This window comes from Nannobrachium achirus, assembly GCF_963921795.1.
Source record: "Nannobrachium achirus genome assembly, chromosome: 4".
Taxonomy (NCBI): domain Eukaryota; kingdom Metazoa; phylum Chordata; class Actinopteri; order Myctophiformes; family Myctophidae; genus Nannobrachium; species Nannobrachium achirus.
This window is the reverse complement of record NC_137813.1, coordinates 15,121,115-15,148,939: the sequence shown is the minus strand read 5'-3', so window position 1 is coordinate 15,148,939 and position 27,825 is coordinate 15,121,115. Positions and strand designations below refer to the sequence as shown.

At 41.1% G+C, this 27,825-nt stretch overlaps 1 protein-coding gene across 1 annotated transcript; it reads left to right on the top strand.

Annotated features, from left to right (window-relative positions):
- The first annotated feature begins 321 nt into the window (after positions 1 to 321).
- On the top strand, positions 322 to 27,825 carry elac2 (elaC ribonuclease Z 2). Its single transcript, XM_080724071.1, has 25 exons — positions 322 to 774; positions 1,242 to 1,303; positions 1,911 to 1,961; positions 2,714 to 2,784; positions 3,958 to 4,022; positions 4,534 to 4,591; positions 4,686 to 4,754; positions 5,826 to 5,945; positions 7,265 to 7,320; positions 8,046 to 8,104; positions 8,215 to 8,287; positions 8,590 to 8,702; positions 9,039 to 9,137; positions 9,428 to 9,566; positions 10,516 to 10,601; positions 11,068 to 11,189; positions 13,173 to 13,269; positions 13,921 to 14,059; positions 16,562 to 16,600; positions 17,070 to 17,179; positions 18,204 to 18,303; positions 18,879 to 18,999; positions 19,891 to 19,969; positions 22,866 to 23,010; positions 25,615 to 27,825. Exons 1-25 carry the CDS (start codon positions 472 to 474, stop codon positions 25,882 to 25,884), a joined length of 2,646 nt encoding a protein of 881 aa, XP_080580197.1. The 5' UTR covers positions 322 to 471; the 3' UTR covers positions 25,885 to 27,825.

Sequence of the window (27,825 nt, the reverse complement as noted above, 5' to 3'; positions counted from 1 at the left end):
AGGAGTGGGAGGATCAACTTCATTCCTCAACTTTATTGTCATCATGTCATGGTTTACGGTGCATAGCTCAAGCTCCATTCCCTTTCTGGAAAAATAACAAAATAATATAGGCTGATTTTAAGTCTTTTAAATCCTAACAGTTTAAAAAAAAAAGATAACAATTTGGGTCTTGTGGCAGAATAGATACACGCTGGCCCAGTAGGTGGCGGTATGCATCAATGGATGCAACCCTTCATACAACCAAACGAAGAAGAAGTCCCAAGCTGCGATTGGCCTTCAAAAGCGTACACGTCATCAACAGTCGCCGGAGGAAAAAAATAATCCACAACATCACATGGATGAAATTCTCTCTCCTTGCAACGTGTAGAATAGATGTTTATCCTTAGTTAACGACGATGACACCTTATAACCAGACTCGTGTGTGACATTGTTGTAGACGGCCAAACCCTGTTGAGTGAGTGTGTGTTTATTATGAACGCTGCTCGCACGTTGAGAAGCTCTTTCACCTTGCTGCATGTTGTGAACTCCATCAAGTCGACCAGATCATGCTCTGATCATCATCAACATTATCGCTTCCTCCAGTGTTTGTTCTTACGAGCCATGGCGACCAACAACAACAACAACACCAACAACAACAATGATAATAATATCAAAACTATGATGAATTCAAAGAAAGCCAAGAAGATCAAAGAGCCTCTTCGGCATGTGAAGACCAAGGAGCAGAGGAGCAGACGCGGTGGGGACATGCATGGACCGTCCACCGTCTACCTGCAGGTATAACAATCACATCACTGCTTCTCAGTGGGGTCCGGGGACCCCCCAGGAGTCCATGGCCTCCTCAAGGACCTCCGGGGGTCCCCAGCTAGCTGATGAGATGGACCTGTACGCTGAGAATGTGTTGATTTGGTTCTAATCATGCAGTGCATGCCAAAGTGGAGGTCCTTGAATTTAGGTTTTAATGCACCAGTGCTTTATATTGGAGGATTGTTGAGCAATGAGCATAGTTCCCTGAGTCAGCTTGAGGTGGATAAGAGTATAACACATTTTGGAATGACCACAACAATATCGAAAAAGTAATTGAATACACGGCATGTACTTCATTACTATTCCAATTTAATTTGTTTACTTTCAAGTGTTAAAATATTTAAATCTATTTTATGAAAATCAATGATCAAAAGTAGTTTTATAAATTGATTAAGGATGTTTGATTAATTGTTGCACATTCCATGTCTGACCTGCAGGTGGTGTCTTCAGGGAGCAGGGGTAACGCTGCAGCGCTCTACGTCTTCTCAGAGTACAACAGGTAACAACAATACTCTGTTGTTTTGCTGGAGTAAAAGTAGAAATGACCACAATGGAGCAATACCAGCGTTGGAAGAAGTACTCAGATTAGTAGCATTGCCACAATGTAGTTATATACTACAGTAATACTGTTGCAAACAAAAGTCCTTTTTATTTACTTAACCTACCAGTAAGATTCCCTAATCGGGAGATAAGCGACTGTCACGTCGCATACACAAACTTCCAATCAGGAGGGAATATGGGACATGGGACAGATCCATGTTGATGAGATGACTTTAGAGATACTGTGCACCGCTTTGCGTGATTTTAGGGCAAAATCTGTAGGAGCAGTGTCCAAAAATGTGTTTTGCAAAAATCAGCCTCATGGTAGCGCTAGAAGAAAGCCATGTGAGAAATCAGGGCTGGAGGTTGTGGTTTGCCAGCCAAGGAGTATGTACTGTGTGTAAAGTTTGGCATGGATAGGGCCATATGGGCAACGGTGGCGGAGATAAGAGTAGGGGCAAAAGTGTGACAGAGGGACAGACAGACACAGAGGGTTCCAAAAGGGTTCCCAGTTCGATCCCAGATCCACCACTGATAAATGCTTATTTTCCTCCCCACTACCGCAGGTACCTGTTCAACTGTGGTGAGGGCACACAGAGGCTCATGCAGGAACACAAGTAAGTGTTCTTTCCTCCAGTGTTTTTTATACCAATGGTTCTCAACCTTTGAGCCACGGCCACCATTTGATGAGATCTAGCCTCTCGGACCCAACACTTAAAAGAATATTTTGTTGTTGTTGGACTTTGTCCACATTTCCATGCTGAATTGATGTGGTACCATAGGAGAGATAACAGGCAGGCAAACGTTGATCAAAATAAGATTTCTTCTACATTCGGTTATTGTGTAGACTTCTTGTAAATCAAGTAATGCAGATGTTTAACAATAATGTAACTCTTGAGAGTGTACAATCTGACAAAATGGACCTTTACGGATGCATTTGGTTTCATTTTACACTCAAAAGTTAAACATCGATAAGGGTCCATTTGGTTAATGACTCTCCATCATTTAGCTGGAGACCACCTGGAAATCCCTCAAGGACCACTGGTTGTTAAATATTGGTAAAAACCGGTGGGGTTTATACCAATGCTTCTCAAATCTCCATTTCAAGGACCCCCGCGATTGGTATCATTTATATTTATAAGACCCCCATAACTCTGACAGTGTACAATGTTCCATTTGTACACTTCCAAGAGTTACAGTCTCATAAGGGTCAGTTTGGTTCCTACTTTAACTATCATCAATCCTTTTGCTGGGGACCCATTGCTTGGTGGGGACCCATTGCCAGTGGTTCATATAAATGCAAATAAATCGCCATTGGCCCAGTCAGTCACTTAACAAAATGTCTACTGTGTCGTTTCCCTGTTTACAGGTTGAAAGCTGCTCGTCTGGATAACATCTTCTTGACCAGAGTGAGCTGGCCGAATGTTGGGGGTTTATCAGGTCTGGCACCCACCCAACAACACATATTAAATCCCCCGCGGTTTTGCTGTGTGTTGTGCTTAAATGATACACCGTTATACGATAGTGACGCTCGCAAATAATTGCAGATTAAAACAAGCTCATGGCGTGTCACGAGGATCCTGCGTGTGGTGAGCTTGTTGATCGGCTACTTTTGTTGAGCGACACTTTTGTATGACAAAGTATAAATCAGGTTTGTGTTTGGAATCTCAGTTCAACGTAATATCACATGTTTATAGAAGTAAAGAAGTGTGTGAAAGTCTCCAACTCTCCATCACTGCAGTTTCAATAAAGGTGGAGAGAGAGAAGGAAAGAAACTAAAAAATGGGTCCAATATCAGTTAAATGATATTGGACCCAGTAGAGCAGGGGTGCCCACACTTTTTTGACGTGTGATCTACTTTTAAAATGACTAGCTCAACATGATCTAACCATCCAAAATGTTTTAGCTGAGGGCCAGAGGGGGGCTTTGGAATAGCAGCACTGGCGTTACATTTTAGACAAACACACTTACTGTAAGGGGGAAATAAATGGGAAATACTGGGGGAAAAGTCTTCATCCCATTCTGTATGGAAGTGGTAGGTTTTGGGGTTCTTTGTAATGCTACTGACTACTTGAACAAAGTTTACTTTAGAAGCCATGAATGGAGCTGACAGGCCGTTCTTGATGTCATATTGACGTATTCTTTTTATATTTTAATTATATATTTTTAGAGGCATGTCATATGGTCTACCTGCACACCCTTGGTGATCTGCTGGTAGATCACGATCTACCTTTTGGGCACCCCTGCAGTAGAGTAATATAATGTTTGAGGCTAAAAAAGACAATTTGCAATTTAGCAGACGCTAAATTGCTTATCCAGAGCGACTTACAAGTATGGAATCAGAATAAGCAGAGTACGGAAGAACTCTAGTCACTTTACAACAAGGTAAATAATGTAGGAAACTTGGATACCAGACGTAAGGGTGTTCAATAGCACCGATTTATGAAAAAAGAGGGCTAAACGGCTGCAGTCAACAGTGGCTGGTTTGGCAGACAGTATGAGAATCCATTGGAGTGATGCGTGGGGTGCTGTTAAAACAATTTCAGTGCTTGTTTAATGTGCTGATGGTGTCCACCTATCAGCTGTATGCTAATGGTGGTGTTTTCGCTACAGGGATGATACTGACACTGAAGGACACGGGTGTCCCAGAGTGTGTGCTCTCTGGACCCCCTCAGCTGGTGAGTTGAATGAACTGCACATGTTTCTGGAAGGAGTTTGATGTCTAGTTGAGAGAGAAATGAAGCAGGGACCCCCCACAACCTTTTGATAGATTCCATATAATTTCATTGTTTGACATCACAATCATCAGTGTATTTTGGATTCATGTCAATTTGTGTTTTCAGATATTTAACCACTTGAACCGTCAATTCCTTAATAAACTGGAACTTTACTCTTTTTTCCCCCTCTACACCAAACATCCTTGCCGAAAATAGCCGATCTTCAAGCTCACAACGCCTCGCAGTGCGAGGTGTTGTGAGCTTGGAGATCTGCTATTGTTGGCTAAAGTTCTCAGAATATGGACATATATAAAAAGGATTGGAAGATTTGGAGGACCCCCTGTAGTAACTCTGAGGACCCCCTAGGGGTCCCGGACCCCCTGTTGAAGACCCCTGGTCTGTTTTCTGTATCCTTAATTCCTTTTTAATGTCACATTTTTTCCTCATGTCTGTCCCTTTCTGTCCCCAAAAGGAGAATTACCTGAATGCCATCAAGGTGTTTTCTGGACCACTGGAAGACATCAAACTATGTATGTTTGAAGTCAGCCTAGTATGATGGTGACATTATGTGATCTATTGGGTGGATGACGCCATATTTATTAACTGTGTATTGTAATCTTGCAGCCGTTAGACCGTATACCGAAGAGACGTACTCGGACAACACCATGATGGTCTTTCAAGTGCCCTTATTTGGTGAGTTATAATGTCTGAGTGAAGGATATCTAAATGTATGGATGCAGAGGATTCTACAGCTAGTAGTACGTAAAGTGACTATGCTAATGGCAAATCTGTTAAGTATTCAATGAAACAAACCATTCCATGTGGTTGAGTTCATCCCAAACTGCAGCACCACTCGTGCCCTGCAGGTGGAGCCATTCTCATGTTGGAAGAGACCACTTGGGTGCGAGTTATCTAGTTTTAGAATGTTTTTTACATATGAATGTTCTTTTATACTAGCCTTTACCTTTATAAGAGTCTGGATTGACCTAAACTGTGTCCAGAAAATGTATTTCTCATTTTAACCTCTAGAATAACAACTATAACAAGGAAGCTATGGTTTAAGTGGTTATCAGCCACAATAACTCTGGATTCAATTGACTTTAGTTTCTCTCATTCTTGGAGCTATATCCTGTAATGTTACTTCACTTCTATACATGTTCTATAATTTCGTCCTTGAAGATCTTGCGGTTGACATTTTGTGTTTATAATGTGATGTGTGCCAACACAATGAAGTTGTTGGTTCCATGCTTGATTGTACCAGAACCTGGGGCTGAATGCCAAGCTGTAGTGTAATGGTTACCAACCTGTCATCTGAGGACCCTCAGGGGGGTCCTTGAGGGGGTTCCAGGGGGGTATCAAGCTTAATGATTCATAGTTGGGAACCAAATGGACCCTCGTCTTCAGTATTATTTTTAACAGTGTCCCTTTCCAGATTTGTATACTCTGGCACTTAACATAACACCGAGAACAATACTTTGCGGTGTACATTGGGATCCCATGTGGGGTCTCTGGGTGTGGGTCCATGAAAAGAAAAGGGTTGAGAATCACTGCTCCAATCCCACCAGCCGTGTGTGTGTGTGTGTGTGTGTGTGTGTGTGTGTGTGTGTGTGTGTGTGTGTGTGTGTGTGTGTGTGTGTGTGTGTGTGTGTGTGTGTGTGTGTGTGTGTGTGTGTGTGTGTGTGTGTGTGTGTGTGTGTGTGTGTGTGTGTGTGTGGAGATTATTAAGAATCTGCATCCGTCTTTTGTCCATGGTCCATTCTGCAGCTCAGTGGACAGGCGACGGCACACAGCTCCCGGCCCGGTCAACACAGAACAGCAACAGCGCATCCCAGCGGCCAGCGGGAGACCAGGGCGCTCGGACCAACAGGAGGTCTGGCAGTCCAGGTGAGCACCAAGGGACACATGGCCCTCCTCAATGATTTGCAATACTTCTCAAAGTGGGTGCCGTACTATCCTATGGCAGTGTTTCTAAAACGTTCATATTTCAAGGTCTCCCCTTAACTCATCTAGTGCCAAAACCGAACATGTTCGGTTTATTAAAACGTATTAAGAAATACAAAAACCGAACATGTTCGGTTTTTGAAAAAAAAAAAAAAAAAAAAAAAAAAAAATTGAAATTTTTTTTTTGGACCCCATCAAATCTAGTGAACATGATTTCAATCGCGATTTTGCATGTTCCACCCCCATACAACCCCATCTAACATACAGGGCAGCCATGTTTGTTTACATAACATGTAAAACATAATGGCGATTATCTCAAGAATGCCTGAACGGATTTCCAATCGGATTTTTTTGTTTGAAAGCTGTGAACAAACTGCACAAATCCACTCCAATGCAATCCAGGATTGCATTGGATTTTTTAGAGCTCATTCTTCTCTGTTTTTTTCCCATGCATGAGCTGTGCAAGGTTTAATCATGGCTAAGTTGACGAAAATAAGGCTTCTAAAATGCTTGGTAGCCAATAGCTAACTTCAAGCTAACTTCATCCTCTTCCTGTACATGCACAAAGGAAAGTGTTCAGGCAAGTCATGGCTGCAGGGCTTCTGCATATACCAGCATATCTCTATGGGATTTTCTATGGCACCTGGGCGCCCTCTAGTGGTGAACGGGTGGCACTAAAAGAGTTAACTCTGACAAATGGAACCAAATGAGCCCGGCTTTGCACTACTTCTCAAAGTGTGTGCCGTCAATGTCTCCCCTTAACTCTGACAGTGTACAAATGGAACCAAATGAACATGTTACCATTTGTACACAGTCAGAGTTACAGACTTGTTTGTATGGGTCAATTTAGACCCCTCTAAAGGAACCCACAGAGTCCCTGGAATCCAGTTTGAGAACCACTGCCTTAGGGTGCCATGATGCAAGTCCAGGGGTGCTGCAATATTATTTGATGATATTTGGAATAATACACTTAAGTATAACCACTTAAACCCACTATACTTAGTAAGACAGACCACCAAACCACAGGCACATCTAGAAGCTCACAACAACGCTTTGCAACTTGCAGATTTGCCATTATCAAAACATTTTGAAAATCCTCGCTTTGTTTTTATGAGGGTCCCTGGCACAACATCATTTTCAGATGGGGTTCTCAATCTCTACCAGTCTTGGGGAGCTTGACATGAAAATGTTTTGAGAACCACTGTTCTGTGGTGTAACACATATACCTAATGGGGTTTATGCATAATGTTGTTTGAATATAGGTGGACATCGCAGAACAACCAGAGATGAATCCTTGGTGGTAGCATTCGTTTGCAAGGTACTGAATATCCAAATATTCTTAAGGTCTTTAGACATCTGGGCGGTTTCTTTTTTTCTTTGTGCGTTTAAATTTGCCCAAAAATATATATATTTTTTTCAAGTAGTTCTTCCCCCCATATACAGAGATCACCATTATCCACAGGGAAGCCACTGTTATTAAAACCTGTCACAGAGACAATGTGAAGAGACTGGATGGCTAATAGGGCTGCAGATATCCATTATTTGCTTAGCCATTATTCTATCAATTACTTGATAGAGTAGTATTTTCACTACTTTTTGTGTAAAAGTAGTGAAAATAGTATTGTTCGGAACAACCCCACGATATTTCCAAACTTCCGCATCAACCTCTGTGAATGACACATAGTGTTGAGGTGAAATATTTGCCTGGAAGTAAGTACTGTAAGTAGATTGATTGATTTCTTTATTTGTCCTTGCCTAAATTCCCTTTCTGCCAAGCAGCCATCAGGACACAGAAGTCACACAATACATAAACAAACAACACTAGTATTAAGCATTTTTGTATCATTGATTTGTCACGCCCCGGTGTGTAAAGAGGCCTTTACATAGTATATGAGGCACACGTGGAAGAAATCAGTATTTTAATGATGGTGTCGCGTGCTGAAAACAGCAGATCTACAAGTTCACGCTACGTGTTGTAAGCTTACGGATCCGCTGTGTCACATTCACACATTTCTGAAAGGAATGTTCTCTCCCCATGTGCAGCTGCACCCCAAGAAAGGAAACTTTTTGGTCCCTGAAGCAAAGAAGCTGGGTCTGCCCGTGTAAGTGGACTGTGTGTTTTAGATACAAAGGTACTTTAGATACAAATGTACATTACTGTAAATGTGCTTTCTCACTAAACTTTTAGATTTTGTTCTTCTTTCTCTTGCAGCGGCACAGCAGCCATCGGCCAACTCATTAAACAGCTTAAGGATGGGAAAAGTGTCATTTACGAAGGAAAAGAGGTAGTGATTTCGTTTTTTCAACATCTTACTCGTAACAGGACTCCTTACATCCTTTCCCCACCTAAATTGGCGTTTTTATTTTTTCTTCTCTTTCTTCTTCTGAACTCCTTTCCCACTGTCAGTAGATTACTATGCCATTGCTTTTTTCTTTTGTCGTGTTCGACAAAAGAACGACGGAGGATAGGATTTCTTGAATTTTCAAGCTACCGGTATTTTTTTCTCCCCAGAATGTTCTCCTATTATGCCCTGCCCAGACTAGGGATGCTAGGTGTTCATGTGGTTAATGACCTGTTGTTCTGTAGATCCGGCCCGAGCAGGTGTGCACTCCCACAGACCCGGGACCGGCCTTCCTCATCGTGGAGTGTCCCTCTAAAGAGTTCCTGAAGGCCGTCTGCAGCGACCAGCAGCTGGGCAGGTAAACGCGCTGTGCAGGTCCACAGAAGCAGGGCTATCACTATTATGAAATGTTACCCTGACGATTAAATGGGGATCGTAGCCTAATGCATGTCAAACTGGGGTCATTGAAATCAAAATGGTTGAGAATCACTGCTAGAGTCGTAAAAATCTTCTCTTATGGGAGGTCTCTGGCAATCTTTTCAAATCCGCAGGCTAATAAGTGTCAATTTGGGGGTCTTTGACATGAAAAAGTTTGAGAACCACTGAACCAGATAAAGGCTTAGTATTGTGTTGTAGAGAGCAGTGTACATGTAACAGTCCAGTGACTCCAGTGCTGTGTGTTTATGTTTTGTAGATACCAAACCGGGGGCAGTGAAGACCCTGCTGCACTAGTGGTCCACATGACTCCAGAATCCATCTTGAAGACGGATGAATACAAGGAGTGGATGGAGAGGTACTCTTTCTTACTGTGTGTCACCTCATTTGGTGACAAGGGTGGATTTTGCCAGTGGATTTTGTCAGTCTTTGAATCAAATGTAGTTTTAGTAAAACCTTAGTCATCTGAACAGTTTTAGTCTAGTATTTGACTAAATATAAGATTTTAGTCCAAATGCCTGATTTTACACTTGGTTGCATGCTGAAAAAAGCCGATCTGCTGCGACGCGTTGTGAGCTTGTAGATCTGCTATTTTCAGAGCGCAACACCTGAGCGCAACCAAACATAAAATGCCGTGTCTGTTTCCAGGTTCCCCTCCACCACCGAGCATCTGATCCTCAACGAGCACACCTGCACTGTCCACAACATCAGAAGCCAGAAGATCCAGGCCCAGCTGAACATGATTCACCCAGAGATCTTTCCCAACCTCAAGCCTTACAAAGCAACGGTAATGCCTTGGCTGTAGTTTGTTGTAGATACACCATTTACTTTGGAGTGCAGTAGGGATGGGACGATATGAAAATGTCATGCGATTTACGATACTATCGCGTAGGGCTGTCACAATTATTACATAATCGTCTAATCGCAATTATTTTACATAATCGCAATTATTTTTCATAATCGTCATAATCGTGAATGTTGAAAATGTTTCATATATATATTTTTTAAAGTACAAAATAGTGGAAATAGCAGATCTACAAGCTCACAACGCGTCGCATTTCCACTATCAATGTTATTTTTTAAGTGGAAAGTTGTCAAATATGTCCATTATTTCTTTGTATATTTAGGTCATGTGTCTTATCTGCCACGTGCAACTTCAAAGCCTAAAAGCCAAACAGAAATGTAATTATCAACGACAAAAACAATTAAATCGTTAATCGCAATTATTTGAGTGACAATTAATCGTCATGTAAAATGTCATATCGTGACAGCCCTACTATCGCGATAATCAAAGAATCCCCCAACATCCATTATCCTGGGGCGGAACATTTGCCAAAAAATAGCAGATCTACAAAAAAATAATAAAAAAGAATAGACGATCTACAAGCTCAAAATGCATCGCACTGCGACTCGTTGTGAGCTTGTAGATCGTCTATTTATTAATTTTTGCAAAGAGATTTGGTAGAGTGAAAAAAAAGACTATCAAGTACATTATTTCCAGGTCTGTTTTACCTGATATGCAGCCCTGCAAATAAAAGGTGAACTGACCCCAGTGCATGACGGAGGATAATTGTACGATAAATTCTAATCTCCATGATACGATTATTGTGAGTGTTTCTTATCACGATAAACGATGATAACGATTATCGTCCCATTCCTAGAGTGCAGCATTACTGCAGTTGTGCTTGTCACTTCTGTTTGTGAGATTCTGAAGTTTTCTATTGTTGGTTCCCCAGGAGAGCCGGGCGAACATGCCCGTCCCCACCGTCAGAGCCGAGTGCCTGTTGAAGTTTCAGTTCAGACCTGCGATGGAATGGCAAAGGTTGGCTTTTGTCCTTCGTCAACTTGTCACATAAAACAATGTGGAATGGAACACTGCACTCGACTACAGTTGCTTTCCCTCCATCTGACAAGCCTTTTCTTTTTGTCATACTTCTCTAGTGCCAGTAGAAAGGCCTGCCAGGTCAAATGTGAAAATTAAAGTGTTATTTAACCGATCTGGACAATCGGTTAAAATAATTATGAATTTCCTCCAATTAAAAAAAAATCAAGTAATGATGAATAATAATAAATGGATGAAGATGATGAAAAGTTATAACTGTACAGTATATACTGTGTAATATAATATAACTAATGCAATTTCGGTGGTTGGTCCCTCTACTCTGTTGAGAGAAATTTAAATACAGATTGCAGCTTTTAGAGTCGCTCACTTTTCCCCTCCATTGTTTTCTGTGTGCGTGTGTGACTGTGTGCACGCTCCCCTCTCACTCTGTCACTTGTTTGTTTAGAGATGCGATCCCCTCCTGTGACACGGAGGAGTTTGTGAAAGAGGCTGCGGAGGTTCCCGACTTTGTGCGAGAAGTGGAGGAGTGCAGACACTTCTGTAGCACTGACACTGCACTGCTGTCTGGTGAGTTCTGCTCTGGACAGCCATGTAGTCCAGGCGTTTCGGGCAGTATTTTGATGGAATCGTGCAATTTATGAAAGAAGCATGAAATTTGGCACACAGTTAGAACATGCCGAACATTTTTGGCTATAGGGCCATCGCATAATTGTCTTGGGAAACTTGTGGGAGCCAATCAAAGTTGGGCTCTCATAGACTTTATAATAGAGTAAAATAATACAAAAAATAAATATGCTTTAAGTAGCATGTAAGGGGTCAAAATAGGTGTTTTTCGGGATTCTGAATCCAATGCAAACATTTGTTTTGCAGGAAAAAACATTCCTTGGGCTAAAAACGGACCCATAAAACTATGGTTTAGTGATGAGTCATCACTTTTCACAGTTTTGTGGCGGCCGTTTCTTGGATTCAAAATCCCGAAAAACCCCTTACATGCTACTTAAAGCATATTTATTTTTTGTATTATTTTACAAAAAAGTCTATGAGAGCCCAACTTTGATTGGCTCCCACAAGTTTCCCAAGACAAATCTGCGATGGCCCTATAGCCAAAAATGTTCCATATGGCATGTTCTAACTGTGTGCCAAATTTCATGCTTCTTTCAAAAAGTGCACGATTTTTGCCTGAAACGCTCTTGACTAATGAGGCTCAGGAGTGAGGGTCAAGACAAGACAACAAGTGTTTCTTTTTAGTAGCCTGTGACCCATAGGTCAGGAGCCTTTCTCCTGTAGCGTGAAGTTCACCCCCTGGACATGACACTACTTAGTACGTATTTTTCATGATGTACAAGTTCATCCCCTGGACATGGGTTAGTATGTCCAACTAGTTAGTATTTCCTATTTAGTAATAGTTAGTATGTACTAGTTATAGTAGTATGTCCAACTTGATGCTGATCCCCAAGGGAGGGATCAGGTACCATTTCTATGGTCTTTGGTATGACTCGGCTGAGGATTGAACACCGACCTCCCAATCTCGGGGCGGACACTCTAACCACAAGGCCACTGAGCTGGTACATAAACCCTAGTGTCAATAGCGTTCTGGACATGTCATAATAGGTGAACATTCTGTGAAAAAAGCTAATCTGGTGTTGTGTGCTATTTTCTGCAAAGAGATTTGGTTTAAAAATGAGTGTGCCCCTGTCCCCAAAATGCCAGATCTACAAGCTCACAACGCATCATCATATTACAATGTGTTGTGAGCTTGTAGATCTTCTTCTTATTATGGCAAGGGATCTGAAACTACAGGTAAGGCTTAACCCATTTAGAACGGGTACACATTATTGTGTATCATTATTTTATGCTTTAACTATTGAAAAATAGCAGATATACAAGCTCACAGCGTGGCACCGAGTGCCGCGCTGCGAGCTTGTAGATCTGCTATTTTTGAAAAATCGTGGAAATTAGAATTTTGACCCGATTCTATAAGTGTCTTTTGAATCCTTCTAAGATTTTTTGAAAAACCTGTGTTTCTATGTCAGCAATCTGGCTAGCCATCGTCAAAGAAAAGGTCCTTTTTACTTAAATGGAGCTCAGTTAGTCTGTTCTTGAGAGACTACTATGTCAGATACTATACTACTATGTCAGCGGTTCTCAAACCTTTTCATGTGAAGGACCCCCAAAATGATATTTATTTGGCCACGGACCCCCATCTCAAAATATTTAGTTCCAGGGACCACCCAGAAGCAAAATTTGAGTTACAAACGTTCGCTTTGAAAATACATATATTCAAAGATTTGCACACATTTTCACGACTTTTTCAAAAATAGCAGATCTACAAGCTCGCAGCGCGGCACTCGGTGCCGCGCTGTGAGCTTGTATATCTGCAATTTTTTTTATAGTTAAAGCATCCACTAATTTTAGGCCTAAATGGGTTTAATTGATTAGAATTGGTGATGGACTGGACATCACAGTGGTGTGTAATGGTTGATAAGGTATCGTTGGTCATGGTGGTTTGTAGAGCAGGTCGTTTACAGTAGGCTTGTGTTCCTCATGCAGGACCAGCAGAGAGCTATCCAGAGGTGGTCTTCCTGGGAACAGGATCTGCAATCCCAACCAAGCTGAGGAATGTCAGCGGCACCTTGGTCAACATCAGGTACAGCAGTCATTTCTTTTCATTTCAAGGACCCCCAGTTTGATGTGCATTACCCCCATTTCACATGATGTTTAATCTCTTGGTGCGGTGCCCGATCTACTTTGTAAAATCATCATAAGACATGAAAAATAACTAAATATGTCTTCTAAATCCTAATGGTTTGTCTGAAAAACGTATGTTTCCATATCTGTGTTGCTCAAAGTTTTTAATGTCAAGGACCCCTAGAATTAGATGTTTTTCCACCGACCCGTCTTAAAATATTATGTATCAGGGACCCCCCAGGAGCAAATATTTGAGTTACAAATATTTGCTTTAAAAATATATATATTCAAAGATTTGCCCCAAAAACATGATTTTTCAAAAATAGCAGATCTACAAGCTCGCGGCTTGTATATCTGCTATTTTTTAATAGTTAAAGCATAACATAATGGTTAAAGTAATAACACGTTCCAGATCTTATGAGTTAATTTAACTCAGAGAGTGTACAAATGGAACCGAACGGACCCTTACGGCTGGAGGTTGTTCTGGTGGGACCACCAAGATTTGAATAAGGGACTTTTACTCGCAAACAACATATTTTGATATTGTTGTACAAAAGTCTGTGTACCTCCTCCTCCACTGTTGGTGACATGTCGTTGTCCGTCCGTCCAGCCAGAGTCAGTCGGTGATGTTGGACTGTGGTGAGGGGGTGTTCGGTCAGCTGTGCAGGCACTACGGAGACGACGTCGACCAAGTTCTGTCCAGCATCTCCACGGTGTTCATCTCTCACATGCACGCTGACCACCACACGGTACAGTTTGTTTGCTTACACCAGGGGTGGGCAACTTTGATGATGGAGAAGGCCACTATATTTCCACCTTCACTCCAGAGGGCCACGTTGCATATTGCTACGCCCTACTTTGTCATAATGTCATACAGCAAAAAATAGCAGATCTACAAGCTCAAAACGCTTCGCGATGCGTTTTGAGCTTGTAGATCGGCTATTTGTGCTTCTTTTGAATTGGAATCCGGAATCTTTTTTTTTTTTTTTTTTTTTTTTTTTTGGAATCCTGAAATGTAACATTTTGATTTCATTTCAAACGCATTTAGTTATATACTCATGTTAACTTCATGAACTTAAATAAATACAATTAATTATACAATTAAGTAATTTAATATTACCATACTAGTCATTAAGCTACTAATATGATGTAATTAAAGCAGGTCATGTTTGGAATTGTAACAGCTGAAATCAATAATATATCAGTATTCTGGTATTAACCTGCGGACTGCATTAAGTGAAGGTGGGGGCCGCATGTGGCCCCCGGGCCGCCAGTTGCCCATGTACTCTGCCATTTCTGAAGTAGGTGAGTCATTATAAGGTTTAACCCCAAAAAAATTGATACAAAAGGTTTTTCAATGGATTCTGATAGTATTGGGTGTGCTAAATAACATACTCAAAATCTACCAAAATCTACCTCCCCGAAAGCCGCCATTTTCAAGATGGCGTCCTAGTTGACTATGGGGAGCTTAAAATGGCTATATCTCGAATAGAAAAGATTTTGCTAATATTTTGTCAACTGATTCTGGTACCTCTGGACATTCTTTAGAGCATACTACAAATAGAGGAAAATATTCCATTCAGAAAGGCTTCATTTTCAAGATGGCGTGTGACTGGTGTCCACGGTGGCTGCAGGAGCTTTAAATTCCTATAAACTGGGATTTAATATGTAAAAAATCATAACAATTATGCACTTGGTGACACGTTTTTGACTTTTGGCATGGTGTTGGGTACGGACATAAGGTTTTCAAAAACCATCGGCAACAATTTGGGCTAGCCCCCTAGTGGTCTGTTTGAAATTAACCTATTATTAAATAGGTCTATACATGGTTGAAACCCCAAATAATTGATGGAAGAGATTTTTCAATTGATTCTGTTACTATTAGGTATGCTAAATAACATCCTAAAAGCTTAAAGGTCCTACACCATGCATTTAAAAATAATTTATATAACACTGTTTGTGTCCCAAAAACGTTTTTGAAAAGGTTTGAGGCTAAATTACCACTCCCGAATACAGAGCCCCTGTCATTTCTGCCTGGCTTTCAGAGCATTTTCAGCTGCAGTACCACCTTGTCCTGAGTGGGAGGACTGCGCTATTGAGCCAGTTTTGGCCCCACACTCCTCCCCACCTCCTGCTCAGCAGGCCTGCCCACCCCTCCCCAACCCTCTCCCAGCTCCTCCTGCCTCCTTCTCAGGCCTGCCCACCCCTCCCCAACCCTCTCCCAGCTCCTCCTGCCTCCTTCTCAGGCCTTGTGACATCACAAATCTGACCTTTCACAATCAGGACCGTTCTGAGACATGCCAACATAGATCTGCCCATAAACTGAGAAAGACACAATGGTCAGAAATAGGACTTTGTGAGGATAGAAGTTGCTGGTGGGACACCAAGAAAATACATAAAAATTGGAAAAATGTAAATTCATGGTGTAGTCCCTTTAAGACAAACAAACCACTGAAAAGGCATAATCTTCACGATGGCGTCCATGGGAGCTTAAAATGCATATAAATTGGGAGGGAATATGTGCCATCTTGAAAAGTATGCATTTCCAGTAGTTTTTTTCCCCTCAGCTTTTAGTATGTGATTTAGCATACCCACTAGTAAGAGAATCCATTGAAAATTCTCTTCCATCAATTATTTGGGGTTTCAACCATATACTGACCTATTTAATATTGGATTCATTGCAAACAGACGACTAGGGGGTGAGCCCAACTTGTTTGCTATCTTTTTTGAAGGCCTTATGCCCATACCTAACACCATGCCAACAATCTAAAACTAGTCACCAAGTGCATAATTGTTATGATTTTTTACATATAAATCCCAGGTTATAAGCATTATAAGCAACCATCATGGACGTGCCATCTTGAAAATGAAGCCTTTCTGGAAGGTGTATTTTCGTAAATCTTTAGTATGTTCTCAAGCATGTCCTGAGGTACCAGAATCAGTTGAAAAAGCATTTGAAATATTTTTTCCATTCGAGATATAGCCATTTTAAGCTCCCCGCAACCATCTGGGACGCCATCTTGAAAATGGCGGCTTTCGGGGAGGTAGATTTTGGTAGATTTTGAGTATGTTATTTAGCATGCCCAATGCTACCAGAATCCATTGAAAAAACCTTTTGTATCAATTTTTTTGGGGTTAGGCCTTATTTTCTCTTAGAATGACTCACCTAAAGTAATCATTGTCATACCAGCCGACTGTCATTGTATTCCTGATATTTGTGTATGTTCTTTTTTTGTTCTATTCTATCCCAGGGACTGTTAAACTTGCTCTACCAGAGGAAAAGAGCACTGGTCAGTTCACTTAATATTTTCTCCCCTTTTCAAATCCTACGTTTCAATGGTAATTGAATCTGACTGATAGCTTAGGAATGATTTGAGAAGAAATGTTATAAATTAAATTCCATGATCTCATTGCTCAGCTTCATATCCTGATGGTAATGAGCTTCTCTGGACCCTCCATTCAGGGTCCTCATTTGTATAAAAATGTGTAAATAGAAATATTATTGTAGATAAAATTTCTGTTTGTCTTACTGTAATTAGACAGTGATTTGAATTTGTTAAGATTTGCGTTTTTCTGCATCAGTTATGGTTTAAACGTCTAGTATTTGGAAAATATCCCAATAGATCGATCCTTTATCAAGTCACATGCTGAAAATAGCCAATGTACAGTGCAGTCTGGATGTGTGACTATAAGTGGTTATTTTACATGTGAGTGACATGTGAGTATCTATATATCTATCTTTCTATGTGCTGACTGTAGGAGACTCTAGGGAAGGCCTTCAGCCCCATCTACCTGATGGCCCCGCTCCAGATCATGACCTGGCTCAACCAGTACAACGACCACTGTGAGGAGGTCCTGAGCCACGTCAAGTAGGTGGACGCACACTCTTAAAAACCTCCTAAACCTCAACCAGATGTTTGGATCCGATAATAATGATTTGGGAAAATGGAAAAAATGAAATACAAAAAATAATTATTAAAAATAAATGAAGAAAGTTATCGAAAAAACACGGCTTGCTCACGTATTAGGAGGGTATAATGGGTGTTTTTAATGAATCTATCATGGTTAAAAGGAAGTTTGAAGTTATAATGGGTGTGTGTGGGGAGAGACCCTGGGCCTGGAGGGCCTGGTAACATTTACATCAAATATCTAAATATTGAATCAAGCAAATTACTGTTCAGGGTGTTCATAAATGCCTGATTAGACGATAAAATGACCAAAAGTTTTTTTGAAAGTGAAATATCCCTTTAAGCCCTAAAACTTTCAAAACTAGCCAAGTCATTTGTGTGGCCTTATGTTGAAGTTACGATGGCCCTCTTTGGTCTAGACTCTGGAAGGGAACAGAGTGTTCTACGTGAGCCTATTGCAGTGATGGAAGATCTGAAGTGTTACAGTAGGCAGGTTTCTGACCCTACTGGACCTCTAAAAGTAATCCCTAAAGGCAGTTCTAAAAGTGTTCAAGAGCCTGAAATTGGGGTGATGCGAGCTAAAGGAATCTTCAGCATAGTGATAAATGCATGCTTGGCCTTTTGACTGGCTGTATTTTAAAGTTAACAGATAATGTTCATATTTAACAGAGTGGCCTCCAGAGCATTGCACATGCAGCTGGTTTTGAATGCGAGACATTTACAATGTAACAGTACTGTTGATGTAGAATGTACAACTACAGTAGGAACTTCCTCCACCCATCATGTCATGATTCTTCACATACAGTATATGCGAATGACCATATCTGGGCATAGCTGTTGGATCTTTGGCTTTGAATAATCTCCATGCATGCCTTTTATATGTCCGTATTTGTCGGGTTGGCGGTTCTGTAGATATTGAAATAACAGACAGAAACTGTACATACACATATCATTAATAATAAGATTTGATTTGATCTTTTCTCAGCTTTGTCCCGAACAACGCTTTGTGTGAAGGAGCAGAGGTGAACAACCATAACCAGAAGTCCTTCATCCAAGCGTTGCTGAAGAAAAACAACTTGGAAAAGGTGTGTGGAATTATCCTCCATCACTGCACTGGGATCGATTCACCTTTTATTTGCTGAGCTGCCTACCAAATCTCTTTGCCAAAAAAATATCTTGGGGGATATTTTGATTATCGCAATAATATCGTAAATCGCAATTTCTTTGGTCACAATCTAGGGATGGGACGATATGCGATGTTATTGTTTATCTTGATAAAAAAACACTCGCGATAATCGTATCGTAGAGATTTGATTTATCGCGATATCGTCCTCCGTCATGCACTGGGATCAATTCACCTTTTTTTTGCAGAGCTGCATTTCTGGTAGCACTTAAACCCTCTGGTAAAAGGTACTTATAATATACGTACTTGATACAGTATTTTTTTCCCACTCTTATCAAATGTCTTTGCCAAAAAATAGCCGATCCACAAGCTCACGCTTGTAGATCTGCTATTTTTTGGTTCCGCCCCAGGATAATGGTTTTGGATTATCGCGATAAAATATCGTAAATCGCAATTTCTTTTGTCACAATAATCGTGATATGACATTTTCATATCGACCCATCCCTAGTGTTTTCTTCTCCTGCTCTCTCACTGTAGGTCCAGGCGTGTCTGGTGCGTCACTGTAAGAGCGCCTACGCTTGCAGCATCACTCACCAGTCGGGATGGAAGCTGGTGTTTTCTGGGGACACCATGCCCTGCGACGCCTTGGTGCTCATGGGTCAGTACACCTCAACCCAGAGTGTTAGATTTGTTATTTCAGTGATCCACATACCCGTATTGGCCCGAATATAGGACGACTCTGATTATGAGACGACCCCTATTTTTCAAATATAATTTTGGGAAAAAAATATGTTGAAGACAAAATATTATATATTATATATATTATTATTATGAGTTACAGAGATATAAGTGCACCTGTGGACCCGCTGGTGGTCCCCGGACCAGACGTTGACAACCACTGCCTTACATAGTTGCGTGAATATCTTTCCGATACCGTCGATCTGCTCTCATAGCAGGCGATGAGTGTGTCTGTAAATCCCGATTAATTGTAAATCCCACGCTTAAAATAGCAGATCTACCAGCCCACAACCTAGGCTGCAACTATCAGTTATCGGTTGTACCCCTACTAACTAAGTGTCTGAGCTTGTTGTAGGTCAGTTATTTTCAGACCTGGACACTGGGGTACTATACAGATCCATCTAAAAAATATATATATTGCGTAAAAGTAAAATAACTTGAAACTTTCATATATTTCTTGAAACTTTCATATAGATACAAACTTTTTTGTTACAATTTTGATTTTTTTATGGCATACAGCTCATGAATATCAAAAGTCCATATTACAAAATATTACAATATTACATGAGACCACTCAAATCAAGGATTTATAAGCAATGTCAACCTTCTGAAGTCAGAGTTGCTTGAAGTCCAGTGGGATATTTCCAAAGTCAGTTATGACTTGGGGTGCTATGGCATCTGCAATGCTTTTTCACACAATATACTAATTTTTCTAGATGGATCTGTATACGTATGAATCAGGTTTGAGTGCTGCAGCGGCTGTGTGATTCACGTTCATTCATTCCTCTGCTTTCTTTTTATTTTTTTTAAGGAAAGGACGCAACATTACTCATTCACGAGGCGACCCTGGAAGATGGGTTGGAGGAGGAGGCTGTGGAGAAGAGACATAGGTATGTACTGTACATGTCACAGTTAATGTCTGATGGCAGCTCTCCACTACAAAGGGTGAACTCAGAACTAGGGATGGAAATCGGAATCGGCCAATATAAAAAAAGCGGCAGGTATGATATCAAACCAGCCGAATCGGTGACCGGCAGGTCACTGACATAAATACCGGTTTTATGCCAATTGTGTCTATGGCACTGCACAGCATGATGTGCTGGTCCTGTGACTAAAGTAATCATTAGCAAGTAGCAGCCAGTCTACTTAGTGGCAGCCAACAGAATACAGATGGTGCTGATTACCTTTGCAATGTAAGGATATATTCCATAATCCTGTGTCAATGTAGTCTCCAAAAAGAAGGGGGAAAAAAAGAATGTGTCACCTGCTTTCCTCCAGCCTAGTCCAGATTAGACTGGATATTGTCTGTGATTTTGGATATTGTACTATTGTGATTGATTTGGCATTAGTGTTCTTCTAGCTTATTGGTACTCAAATTGAAGTATGTCTTGTAGGCCTACTTGGCCTGAAAAAAAGGGTATTGGAGCAACCCTATTTTCTAGTTCTTAGCTAAAGAAATAGGTACCGGAAAAATCGGTTTTGGCAGGTCAGACCTTCATAAAACCGGTGGATCGGTATCGGCCAAGAATTTTGCAGTCGGACCATCTCTACCCAGAACCCTCCGTCACCTGAAACTTTCTGCAGCCCGTGAAGTTCTATGATGTTTTTTTGTTTGTTTGTTTACGTTCCCATTATAACCAGAAGCAGTTCCGTTCAGTTTTTATTTATTTATAGTGCATCATCACCCCAATGGGTCTCTGTACAATTCGCAAAACACAATAAGCAAAGAATAACCAGCCTTGAAGAGGGATGGACTTTTTCCAATAATAGCCTAATCTACAAGCTGACAACGCGTCGCCCATTGCCTCGGGAGCTTTACCTACAAATGTCTTCTAAATCGTAACAGTTTCTATATCAGTGGTGTTGAAGCATGTCAAGGACCCCCAAAATTATCTGTATTTGGCCGCCGACCCCCATCTCAAAATATATCGTTCCAGGGACCCCCAGAAGCAAAGATTTGAGTAAAAGTGTTTGCTTTTATACAAAGATTTGCACAAATCCTCATGGTGCTACAAGCTTGTATTATGTGCTGTTTTTGAACAGCTAAAATCTAAAATGACAGATATACAATGGCAGATATACAAGCTCAGTGCCGCGCTGCAAGCTTGTACATCTGCTATTTTAGAAAAATTGTGAAAATGTGTGCAAGTCTTTGAATATCTTTGACCTGATCTTTGACCCGACTTCTAAATCCTTCCTCTGAATCAGTGGTTCTCAATCCTTTTCTTGTCAAGGACCCCCAAAATTACAGGTATTACAGGTATTTGGCCTTAAAATATGTTGTTCCGGGGACCCCCCACTGCCCCCAGAAGCAAAATTTGCTTCTGGGGGGTCCCCCAGAAGCAAAGATATTTGCATTTGAGTTACAAATGTTCGCTTTTAAATAGATATATTCAAAGACTTGCAAAAAAATCTTGATTTTTCAAAAATAGCAGATGCTATTTTTCAATAGTTAAAACATTCAATAATTCTGGGCCTAAATGTTTTAAAGTGTCGGGTTCCTGTGTTGTCAGTCACCTCAGCTTGACCAGTCCACAGCCACAGCACCAGTTGCCCCGGCCATGGGTTCCCAGAACTCAAGGCTAGTAGGGTGAGCATGAAGGCCCAAAATAAGGTTCTGAGAAGTTTTTTCTGAAGAAACCGAGCCATAGCGCATGAGAACAAACCCTGGAGCTGTGAAATACGCTAACACGGCACACTTCACTTATATTAGTTCTTTATTGGAAAGGAGTCATAGCAGAGTGCCAAGAAAGAGAGTTAGAGCATCAACAAACATTTCGTGTTCACAAATGCTTTAACGGCCTTACCGGTGGAAATGCAAATGCTCAAAATGTATGACCCTCCCCTCACAAGAAAATAAAAAGTTGCAATGGGAGTGGGAGACATAGTAGTACTCTATTTCAGCGGACAATGGAAATGCTCTTGCTGCTGTTTTAAGATTGCAGTCATTTTTTGAGTAAATTGTTACCTGCTTCATTCTCCCCTAAAATTGCCATTGATTTTTCTTTTAGCTTTCTTTTTATTCGTGTCTTTCATCAAGGCTGTGTATTAAGAAGCTGCCTTCTTCCTCTCTCACTGAATTTAACACAAATCAAGAAAACAGATAATGCCTCTGAGAAATGCATTGATTTGGCCAACTGGCTTTTGCAAAGAAAAAGTGTTATTTTTTTTTTTTTGTGTGCATGTTGCAGTTCCTTGTGTTTTCCCCATAGAGCCTGGTCTATCTTAGATGCCAGCAGTGTAACATATTGTCACTGCCAGTTCGAAACCTTGTATCTTTGTTTTGGGGCTTTTATGCCTTTTATTGGATAGGACAGTAGACTGACAGGAAATGGGGGGAGAGATGGGGAGTGACATGCGGCAAAGGTCGTCCGGATTGGGAATCGAACCGGCGCCGCCACCAAACATCCATGCCTATTTGGCAATGCCTAAGTGGTGTGCGCCCGGACCAGTAGGCCAGCACTTTATGTTTCTCTGTGGGTTTAGTAACAATTAGTTACAATTAGTTAGCTATACTTTTTTTAATTGAAAATATATTGAAGCTAGACAATCTGCAAGTTTGTAGATCTGTTAGTTTTGCAATTTATATCGCTTATAATGCCCAAAAAATAGGAAAGCCAGGTTGAAAGTTGTAAACCAATGAAACCTTATTAGAACTTGGGACTGAATCTCATAACTCCATTGGATCCATTGTCTGGAACAGGATTATATTTTTTTCCGTCATTAAAATTGTACACTGGTATTTAGTCTCATGGCCTGCGTGCTTATCTGCTTTTCCCCGGACAGCACCACCTCCCAGGCCATCGGCATCGGCATGAAGATGAAGGCAGAGTTCATCATGCTGAACCACTTCAGCCAGCGCTACGCCAAGATCCCCCTGTTCAGTGAGGACTTCAACGACAGGGTGGGCATCTCCTTCGACCACATGAGGGTGAGTTAAAACCATCTAGGCCTAGAATTATTGACTGCTTTAACCAGTGAAAAATAGCAGATCTACAAGCTCACAGCGCGGCACCGAGTGCCGCGCTGCGAGCTTGTAGATCCTGCTATTTTTGAAAAAGTCATGAAAATGTTTGCAAATCTTTGAATATATGTATTTTCAAAGCGAACGGTTGTAACTCAAATTTTGATTCTGGGTGGTCCCTGGAACTAGATATTTTGAAATGGGGGTCCGTGGCCAAATACATATCATTTTGGGGGTCCTTCACATGAAAAGGTTTGAGAACCTCTGACATAGTAGTCTCTCAAGAACAGACTAACTGAGCTCCAGTTAAGTGAAAAGTACCTTTTCTTTGACGATGGCTGGCCAGATTGCTGACATAGAAATGGGAGGCTCTCTCCATTCCGACATGTCGCCACTCCGAAATGGACTTCTTATTGTCGGAGTGGCGACACTCCCCATGGGCCTAAGGTTTAGGGTAGGGGTAGAGATAGGGTTAGTGTCGGAATGGAGACATGTCGGAAAGGAGACATGTCGGAGTGGAGAGATGCACCCCATAGAAATATGGGTTTTTTCCAAAAATCTTAGAAGGATTCAAAAGACACTTATAGAATCGGGTCAAAATTCTAATTTTCACGATTTTTCAAAAATAGCAGATCTACAAGCTCGCAGCGCGCTGTGAGCTTGTATATCTGCTATTTTTTAATATTTAAAGCATAAAATATTGCGTCATAATGTGTTCAGGCCTAAATAGGTTAAACCCATTTAACGACAGGGTGGGCATCTCCTTCGACCACATGAGGGTGAGTCGCTGTTGATTTGGACAGGGAATTTGGATTTAGTTTTTAGTCCTGGTATTTAAAAAAAAAAAAAAAAAAAAATGGTTTTTAGTCATATTTTAGTCATCTAAAAGGTTTATTAGTCTAGTTTTAGTCGACTAAATATCATAAGATTTTTGTCGACAAAATCTACGGTTGATTTTGCCACCAAAAAATTTGTTTTGGCAAGCCTTGATGACGCCTTAATGCCTGATTTTACACTTGGTTGCATGCTGAAAATAGCTGATCTACTGTACAAGCTCACAACGCGTCGCACTGCAACGTGTGCTTGTAGATCTGCTATTTTCAAAATGCAACCAAATCATACCAGTAAAATGACTGTCTTTTAGTTCTACAGGATGTCTTCTCCACTAGTCCCTCCCTAATATTTTGGTCTTGTGTTTATTTGTTTATTTAGCATTAGTTTTAGTCATCATAGCTTAGTTTTTATTTAGTTATTTCGATTTCCTCTGTGAAAAAAGGACAGACTTTTTTTCTCACATAGTTTTAGTCGACGAAAGCAACGCTGGGATGAGTTAAGTTACAGTGATTCTTAACTTATTTCATTTCATGGACCCCCAGTTTGATATGCATTATTAGGCCGCAGAGCACAGACCCCGATTTGATACTTTTTGTTGTTGTTTTTGTTCTTTATCTCGGAACCCCAGTCTAGATTGTAAAATCCTCAGTGCTGAGAGTGTAAAAATGGAACCAAGTGGACCCGTTATCCAATTACGGTACACTCTCAGAGTTACAGACCCTTTAATGGTCTAGTAGTACATTGTAAAGCTGCAATAGACAACATTTAGCCACTAGATGTCGCATTCCCAGCACATGTTGTATAAGGCAACTTTATTAGCTTCACAAATAAACTTGCCAACAACCAAATTAAAATGTTAAAACTTTGACTTTCCGACTGGGCATAAACATTTTAAAAACCACAGCTCTTTATTGATTGATTGAATACTTTATTAGATTGATTGATTGAATACTTCTAAAACACATCGCCTGCCATTGAGGAGAACACTTCTCATTTCAAAAAGCTGCGATTCCCCGACATTGAGGAGAATGTCCCTCAATTGCTCTTTTCATTGTTTTATATTACACCCCGGTCTCCTGTACACAGAGTTATGCAGGAACGCAGTTTACCATGATGCTTTGGGACAGGGCCGGCGGCAGGACTCAATGGCTAGTGGGGCCGTCTGTGAGCTTAAGGTTGCAAATTAACGTTTCGCCTTTGTTTTCGAGTATTTACCTGCTTCACTGATGGGGACGGGCGGTCTAAATGAGGGGGATGCTTTGGGATCACCAGATAGTGGAAAGCCTCCATTTACTACAAATCACGGCGATCGTCGAGAAACGTCTTTTTTCACCGGGCTGGGCTGTATCTAAGCGGCGGCTCGTCGCCGTAACAATGTTTCTTCTCTGGGTGAAAGAAGACATCTGAGGTGGACGTGAGAATGTGCGTGAACTTGCACAACGTGCGCACCTAGTGGCTTCCACAGGTCTTCAAAATAAGGTAAATCAATTAAAATCGCTGGCGGTGGTTACCAACCTCAATAATAAATACCTGGCGGTGATTGTGTTAAGGTAGTCAGAAATGGAATCAGCACGAGGTATAAACAGATAAAGAAACACACGTTTTTCAGAAAACCATTAGGATTTAGAAGACATTTTTGAGGTATTTTTCAGGTCTGGATGGGTTAAACCAGTGAATTACATCTATCCATTCTTGTCCCTCTCCCCTCCTCTACCTCCCCATCCTGACCCAACTCAGATGCGGTTCCGAGACTTTCGAGTCATCCCCAGGCTCATCCCCGCCCTCAAAGCCCTCTTTGCGTTGGAGATCGGCGAGATGGAGGAGCGCAGAGAGAGGAGGGAGCTGAGACAGTTCCACGAGATGGCCGCTGCCGCCACTGCTGCTGCCACCGCCGGCGCCACCGAGCCTCAGCTGTCTGCGGTGGACAAGGAGGGACACGGTGCCAAACGCCAGCCGGACGAACCAATGCCAGGGAACACAGAGGCCAAGAGACTTAAAGCTACTTAACCTAGCGTTTATGGGTCTCAGACTTTGTTTTAATTTGAAAAAACCCGGGTTCATTTGGTTCCGTTTCTACTCTCTGAGTTGCGTATCTGCAAGGGTCCATTTGGAAGATCTGTGAGGAACCCTGAGGTTAAAGGATAGGTTCGCTGTTATTCAACATTATTAGACCTTAAGCCTGATTTATGCTTAGTTGCATTTTGGAGTTGCATACCTTTTAACTCATATCATGCCATAAACACGTCTTTGATCTGTAGTGCCATACACGCAATAAACGTCTTTTTAATTAATCAAAAGTTTTATATTTCATAATCTAATTTTGATTCCCAAAAACTGCTCTAAACTCATACCGTTTGCCTCCGCGACCGGACCGATTTGACTGTAGCACCGTTTATACAGTCCGACGGGCAACACAGTCCGGACATTGGTTCCGGGCACATTTCTCACATTGGTTTCTCTGTTAACTAAAAACGTTCATTTATACACTTTCCCGTGCTCCCCAGACGAAAGTAAGGTACTCATGACACACATGTACTCATGAGCCCCTGATCGAGATCGAAGGCTCGGAATTTGTTACAGGATGTTAGCAAAAAAGGCCTGGTCATAATGTAAACGGATAGGCCCCAGTCCAAAAAAATAAAAAGGTGCCTCTTGTATCCTAAATGACGATCAGATAGTAGGAGAGCACCACTTGGTGGTTTTCAAAGGCCATTGCACAATCCTAATGACAGCATATACATATCATAATGATCAAGACATAGTTATTGAAGCCCAAATCTAATGATAGGATATATATATATAAATATATATTTTTTTCCTTTGTAAGAGGGGTAGTGTGGCTTTCGATAGAAGCATAGATTTATGTATGTAATTTAAGTACAAAATATGATTTTGGCCCCCATAAAAAGGTGAAATTAAACAAAATGGCTGGCACCAGTTTTGTAGATTTTTATTAAAGGGTGGCATTCAGTGGGTTAAAATAGGCTAAAGGCCCACCACACGTCACATCCCAAGCTAGATTGCAAGCTAGATGGTCTGTTTTCCTATGAATTAAGCCTTATTAGACTGTTGATTCCTATATTTTCGTTGTTGCGACCCACGGTCACATTTACAATGAAAACCTGCTGATCCTGTGCGTGCATGCCTCATGTCACACTGAGGCGTGATCTGATGTCATCAATAAACATCCTTGTCCCTTTATTATTAGAGACTATGAGACTGACGCATATTGTGTCAGTCTCATGTGGTCTATGATGTCAGACATCTAATGTATGATGTCATAGGTGAGCCATCTCCATATATGTCCACATTTTTTCCAACTTAAACAACCAACCAGATCTGTGCGTTTTTTTTTGTTAGTCAAAGTTGATCTCTTGCCAAAGCGCCAGCGCTCGCCCTGAGTCACCCAGCAGTCTGCCGTCACCCAGGCGGATGCATGCACGTGCCCATGTGCACGCGCCCATGTGCACGAGCCCATGGGCCCTTAGGGCGTCTTTACTGCTTTACAATGTATTTCACATTCACCCATTCACATTTTCGTAATGATTTGGCTAAAGTTCTGTCATATTTTAAATTTACGTTTCATTTGTTGGAATACTGATCAATTGGTTATTGCAGTGTTGAAAATGTGTTCCTAAAAGGTCAGAGAAAATGTTATTCTACTGTATCCACCTGCTTGTACACGTGCACTGACTTATGAAACACTGAGCTTAACCGCATTCCATACAAGTCTATGATTGGCTGATTTTCTTTATAATATACAGAGTGGGTGATATGGTTGAAGAACAGTGAACATATCCTTTAAATAGCTAGACTTTTTACTTTACTGACCTCATCAAGAGTTGTTTTGTTTGATTAATTTAATTGTTTTGGAAAACCTGACAAAGGTGGTTAAGAGAAGATATTTTTGTGTGTGGCTTTAGTGCTTGTGAAGAAAGCATGTATATT